The sequence below is a fragment of the Amaranthus tricolor genome, chromosome 1 (genome assembly GCF_026212465.1).
Source record: "Amaranthus tricolor cultivar Red isolate AtriRed21 chromosome 1, ASM2621246v1, whole genome shotgun sequence".
Lineage (NCBI taxonomy): Eukaryota > Viridiplantae > Streptophyta > Magnoliopsida > Caryophyllales > Amaranthaceae > Amaranthus > Amaranthus tricolor.
The window spans coordinates 901787-908397 of NC_080047.1; the positions used below are offsets into that span (position 1 = coordinate 901787).

General features: G+C 33.6%; 2 protein-coding genes across 3 annotated transcripts; both read right to left on the reverse strand.

Moving 5' to 3' along the window:
- Positions 1 to 457: 457 nt before the first annotated feature.
- LOC130826549 (pre-mRNA polyadenylation factor FIP1-like) lies at positions 458 to 781 on the reverse strand. The gene has a single exon (XM_057692134.1). The coding sequence runs from the start codon at positions 779 to 781 to the stop codon at positions 458 to 460; it is 324 nt and encodes a 107-aa protein (XP_057548117.1).
- A 799-nt stretch (positions 782 to 1580) lies between these two features.
- Positions 1581 to 5627, reverse strand: LOC130797241 (uncharacterized). 2 transcript variants are annotated; one of them, XM_057659762.1, is made up of 3 exons: positions 5376 to 5626; positions 3654 to 4911; positions 1581 to 2108 (listed from the first exon to the last, which is right to left on the reverse strand). In XM_057659762.1, exons 2-3 carry the CDS (start codon positions 4871 to 4873, stop codon positions 2036 to 2038), a joined length of 1293 nt encoding a protein of 430 aa, XP_057515745.1. In that variant the 5' UTR covers positions 4874 to 4911; positions 5376 to 5626; the 3' UTR covers positions 1581 to 2035. The 2 variants fall into 2 exon arrangements, with proteins under 2 accessions (XP_057515745.1, XP_057515751.1); XM_057659768.1 differs by lacking the exon at positions 1581 to 2108 and adding an exon at positions 2176 to 2743 and having other exon boundaries at positions 5376 to 5627.
- Positions 5628 to 6611: the final 984 nt, after the last annotated feature.

The following is a 6611-nucleotide window of genomic DNA, read 5'->3' on the forward strand; positions in this document are numbered from 1 at the left end:
CCAATAATGAACATCACGCTTACTCCTTTATTGCATGGATTATCTTTCCATTTAATTTATTATTGAATTACTCTTATAAAAGACTGTCTTTCAATGAGATAATTTAATTTATGTATAGGGTTCATCTTTCGATGAGACCATCTCATACAACAATTTGCAAATGATTGTAACGTGTTGTTGCTACTTATGCTCATGTATTCGATCCGAAAGCCCATTGCAAGCTAACCTTAATTTAGGCAAATATAAGAACTAGGAGATTTAATTTAAAGTGTACAAATATTACATGATACAATCAATAATAATAGACCATAGCATAATTAAGATAGTAACAATTCACTCGAAACAAACCATACATGATAATCACTCATATAAAACATTAATGTAAAAATAAAATATGTAGATCATATGCTACAAACAAGAAATAGAACAAGTACATCATAAGTCATAATAAAAAGTATTAGTTGGATGGAGAAGGAGCAATGTATGGGATAAAAGGATAATTATTAGGAGCATTTTGAAGAGTATTTGGCAAATTTTGCAAGAAGGAAGTAACTGCTTGAACCAAATTAGGAGGCAAACTCAACCCTGGAATCACGGTTGGATTATTTGAAATCGAAGGTATCTGTGTTGAGGGCTGAGGTAAATTCGGAATACTTGGTTGTTGAGGTAAATTTGGAATAATTGGTTGCTGAGGGAAGTTAGGGATGTTAGGCATGTTCGGGTTTGTGATTTGTGGCGGTGTTGTTTGGAGAAGATGGCGCGATGCATGGCTTCCATTCATGCTTAGCATGATCAATAAGGTTATGTTGAAGAGAGTGAAGAACATGCTGTTTTGAAATTGTGCCATGTTTGGTTTTGCAGTGAATGTTTTTACCCTATAGAGGGGAGTGTGAAGATTGGAGTTTGAGTTGATTAGTGTGTGACATTAGGAGACGTTGTTAGGGTTTATATAGGATTAAAAAGGTTTTGAGTTGGTGTATTTGAGTGATGAATTACTCTCATTTGTTGAGCTAAATAAGGGCTCTAGTCTTACCTATTTTTAAACTTGTGATTCACTCTTGGTCATTAGTCTTTTTAATTAGCTAGGACTTTAATTATGAGACTCAAGAGTTGAGTTTTATGTTAGTTGGAATCAATACTAAATTTTTAAGTAAAATTCTAGGTTTGATTATTACCTAAGTTTTTCCTTCCCCTGCATACTCTACAATAAAAAATAAAATAAAAGATGTATGTACTAGATTTAGCAAAGACTCAACATTCAAAATCCAATTTCAAACAGTATGATATCAGCTAGCTGAATCAAAACAAATTAGCATAGGTTGAATATTATCGCAAATTATACTTTATTAAATGATGTATGATTTTTTAAAACATGGTATTCTATAGTCTATACTCTTCGAATCTACTATCATCAATCACATCTACTTCGTTGAACATCAAAATTATTGCTAACAAATGAATAAAGTAGCAACTAGCTGTTAAGAAGAAAACTCTTAATAGAAAAAAAAATACTTGTTATCAATTGTATTTAGCAATGAAAATATGATCTCATCTCGGTAAAAACATGTTTTAATCCCTTATTATACACTAATCTTCCTTAAAAAAGGATATCTGATTTTTTCATAGGAAGAATTCGATAGTGAATGGCTTTAAAATCCAACCACTATACCGACTTAAATATAGCTTACATTAGAAGTTAGAACATCATAATTCATGCACATAGAGGAAGTGATCACAACCATAACCAGAAGAGTTTGTGAGCATAGATGAACAAAAGAGCACTCCCATGTACAACTTAGTTTTGCCCTAAGTAGCTAGGGTTCGTAAAGACTAAGCCTTTCGGTGTTTTAAAAAAATTACAATCATTAACCTCCCAAAATATTCAAGACGAAGAGTAAGAAGAGAAGTGAAGCAAAAAAAAAAAAAACTTATGTTATGAGTGACCACATCAAATGAGCTTCTACTTAAGCCAAAACCAATAAGCTCTTTAAGGCACTTGCCTTTAGGCTCCATAAGGCGCTCTCAAATGCTCACTTTATGAACCAGCCTCGCCTACCATATTAAGGTGCCAAGCCCATCGCTTTCCCAGATAGAAGAGCCTAAGCGCACTTTTAAAAATTATTACGACATGGAGGTTAGCAAGTACGAAATCTATAGCAACACCAGATAATTTTATCAGAATAATTAACAAACACAAGCCTCAATCAAACTCGAGATGCCTAAAAGTAAACCTGAAAAAAAATAGCTTAACCAGACAAAAAATGTTAAATACATTAAATTAGCGCCTTTATATGCCACCAAGAAAATTACACAGGCAATCAAGAAATTTCTAGAAGTTGTTAATTATACCATATTGATAGTCTGTATACTTGTAATGAAAAAGGGAGAGGGGTTAGGTTTTAAATGATACACGAGAACCTCAACATGGCGACATGAACTGGTATATAAAACAATATGAACATAAGAAATTATTTTTCTATTTAGTGCTCAACAATGAACACACTGCCTGATATGTTAAAAATTACATAGTTGACATATTGAATTACGCAACCTTGTCGAGCAAGCAGCTAAGCCAAGACGTACTCACAGAAAAGGCTAGGGCAAGTACAGATCAACAGTCTCACATAGTACTAGGAAACTTTCCAAAAGGCATTGTAATCGTAAGGAACCTCGGGATCAAAAAGGTTCATGTTAACAGCTCATGGGGCACCAAAACTCCAAAAGGGCAAATCTTTACTCGTCTCTGATAAGACAAGAGATAAGATTGTTCAGTATAGGTGACATGATATATAAGACCTTGCCAACAAGTACAGTAGTTACTGAACAAAGTTCCAATCAGCAATCAGGAACAATGTAATATCCTCAACATAGGGAATAAAGAGCCAAATATTTGAAGTAAATGGTTTTATAATAGAGCCGTGATGAAGCCAAAGGATGCTCACCATGAGTTGTCAAACAACTGATTAAAAAGTGTAGCTTAGGTTTAAAGGGGGAGCGATAAAACCAGGAGTCAACCATGATAGATTAGAACCATATGCTGACGGCATAATGAATAATTAATAAGGGAGGAGAAAGTAAATTTTACCACAATTAATTTTGTCCATCCAAAGAGTTTGAAAAGAGCTTTTTAAAAAACATATAATTCCACGTATTTATAAAGTCCTCATTGAACACTCCGGAAAGATCAGTAATCAGTTCATACAAATTCACAAATTGCTATATGCCTATATACAAAGCTCTCTAAACTAACAACTGAAAACATGTCTGTAAGATTAGAAGAGCAAAAGAATTAAATTAGTATCCAAAAAGTCATTTTCATAAGTTGATATACCCCGACCAATAAGGCATATATCAAAATCACCCAAATCGATAGGCTGCATCAATTAAAGTAACAAATTCATTCACACAAAGTTACAACACTACAAAAGTGATCAGGCTTGGAGGGGTAGTGGCAAAGAGCTAGAAGCCTTGAACTTACAAGCTCAGAAACTTGGCATCATTTGCCACCTTTATCAAAAAGCCTGATCAAATATAACCGTTAGTTTCATCTCATGTTGGAAATGAACCCCACATAAAGTTTTAAAATCGCAATCTAAACGAGATACAAGCAATCCACAGCAAAATAGAATGTCTATCATGATTGAAGCAATTACCTTGGAGCAGGCAACTGAAGCATTTCCTCCTGTACTTGATTCCCTCCTCCTGTTGCATGATGCTCATCCATAAGTAGAGCTTGTAAGTCGCTACCATTTGCCAAGCTATTAAATTCAATTGATTTAGATGGCACAGTTGGATACTTGCGTTGACAAAAAGTCACCAGCCGTTTGACAGACTGTAGGTATTTGCGGGTGGTTTCATCATTCATGACATGAGCAACACTATTGGTATAAATTTTCTCCCGAGCAGAACGTTCATGGATACCAACCATAGTAACCCCTATGGGCCATGGAGCATTTCCAATGGCCAGCTTAATATAATGATCCACAGCAGTTCGATAGTCTCTCTTGCCACAGCAATCCACGATGAACATCAAAGATGCCTTGATGTCGTCTGGTAGAGCCCTTTTTCTGCAGAATTTGAATAAAGGAGACAAGTATCTAGCACATTGCTTAAAAGTAGCAACCATTTGCTTTCCTTTTGCAGTACGCCTGTTCAAATCCTGCATCTCATCCAACTCCTGCCTCCATTCATTCAACAGCTTCTTGAAAAATACCAAAATCTTATCTTCCTCGCACAAATCCTCAAATCTTGCCTTCATTAGTGCTATGTCCTTATCGGCATCAAAACCAGAGCCCCCATCCCCACTTAACTCATCATCACCCTTACCTCCCTCCCCATCCTCCAAATCTTCACTTTTCCTCTTGCGATCACTCAACATCCCAGTCTTCTGCCTCTTCTTCAATTCAATAATATCTCTTAAGAAATCATTTGTCTGGCCCTCTGTCATGTCACTGTCAACCTCAAAGATACCCGTCTTCAGGACATATTTCAATCGATCTAAACGAGCCTGATCATCTTCTCCAAAAAGGGTAATTGGCTGCTTCAGAAGTCGAAGACGCCGAATCACTTCTTGCTTCGAGAGGTTTAGTTCATCAATGTTATTCTGCTCCTCCGTAGTTAAAGTAGTAGTTTTAGTGGAGGAATCGGCATTAGGTTTGGTAGAGTATATCAAGTCAAGGAGTGAGGCAGTGGAAGAGGAAGAGGATTCCTGCTGCTGGCGTTGGGATTTCTCCTCAGCTTCACGCTTCTCTTCCTCGCGGAATTTCTGAAGGCGCTTCTGCTCAATCTCAGATCGCTTGAAGAATCGTTTCCCACCTGTTTCCTTAGCTAGATCCTGTTTCTTTTTCATAATCTCTTGTTTTATTAGATCCATTTGCAGATGCTTGTTTTTCTCTCACACACTTAAAAAACCTAGTTATGACCATCAAGAGCCAAATTAACACCATAACTCAAAGAAAACCATATAACAGCAAGTCCAGAAATATGAAGACCCAAAAGTTTCAATAGTGTATAAGTTCAGATAGTGGAGATGATTGAAAATCAAAACAGCATAACTCTTGATTCCAACCAACTTAAAACAATTTCCACATAAAACTATTCTCCGAAATCAACTAAAACCCAATTAGAATCAATTTTACATCAAATTATACTTGATAATTGACCTGTCATGTATAAACGAACAATACCGGGTACTCAAAACTCAAACAAAACCTAATTTGAGCAGTTCTCACATGAAATTGTGGTCGTAAATTGAACTGAAACAAATTGATGCTAATTTGCACAGGTTTTACCACCAAACACTAGCAGAAAGAATCGTTATACAGATTAAACAATTAAGTTTTCTTATAGGTAACGGGAAGAAGATTAAAACATACCTGTAATCGTAACCGTAAGATCTCTTTGTAATCGCTAAATCTTTAATTAACTAAGGGGGAAAATGAATATGAGATTAAAAATAGGTTGGGAGGGAAAGAGAAAGCAATTAGGGTTCGTAGAAAACCCTAAAAATCAATTTAGGTTTTGTTCAATTAATTAATTAACACATCTATAATTGGCGGTGGAGAGAGTAGCGAGTAGCGAGTAGCGAGTGGCGAGATCCGGAAACAGTTGTATTCGTCGTCCTCCGTTCCTCGTCGATTTAATTAACTGTTTTTAATAATAAAAAAATTGACTTAAATCGACAAAATAATTTTAAGTTTTTTTAGAATTAAAATGATCTTGTAATGCGTAGATTTAAACTGAGATAAATTAATTATTACAAAACTCAAATAGATACAAAAATAAATTATAAATTATAAATCGAATCAACTAAATTAAAAAGCAATTAATAAATTGAAATGGTATGATCCAAATCATTTTAAATTAAGTCGATTTAATATGTAGTAAAATATTTTTGCTTCCTGCTTAAGTCACCTTATTCAAACGAGTTCACATGAATCCAATCATTTTGAGTCTATAGTCATTAGCTTTTGACATGAGTTTTTTTGTATTTTCTTAACCCGATTCTTATCTGTCGCCACCCTTTTCATTTTATCGCCACCCCCTTTCTAATGAAATTACGAATTTGCCCCTGATCTTTAAAAATTTACAAATTTGTCATTGAGTTAATAACTTTTCATTTTCATTTTTTTTTAATTTTTTTTAATTATTTTTATTTATATTATTATTGTTATTATTATTATCATAGTTACTATTATTATTATTATTATTATTATTATTATTATTATTATTATTATTATTATTATTATTATTATTATTACGGTTATTATTATTATTATAACGGTTATTATTATTACGGTTAATAATAATAATAATAATAATAATAATAATAATAATAAATTAAAAAAAAAATACCAGTCGCACAAAATGTGCGACTGACAGTCGCACAAAATGTGCGACTGACAGTCGCACAAACCAGTCGCACAAAACGTGCGACTGACAGTCGCACGTTTTGTGCGACTTGTATTTTTTTAAAATTTTTTTTTTTATTATTATTAATTATATTATTATTATTATTATTAATATTGTGGTTGTTATTATTATTATTATTAAATCATTATTTTTGTTTTAATTATTATTGTTATAACTAATGTAAGAAAGAATGCGTAAAA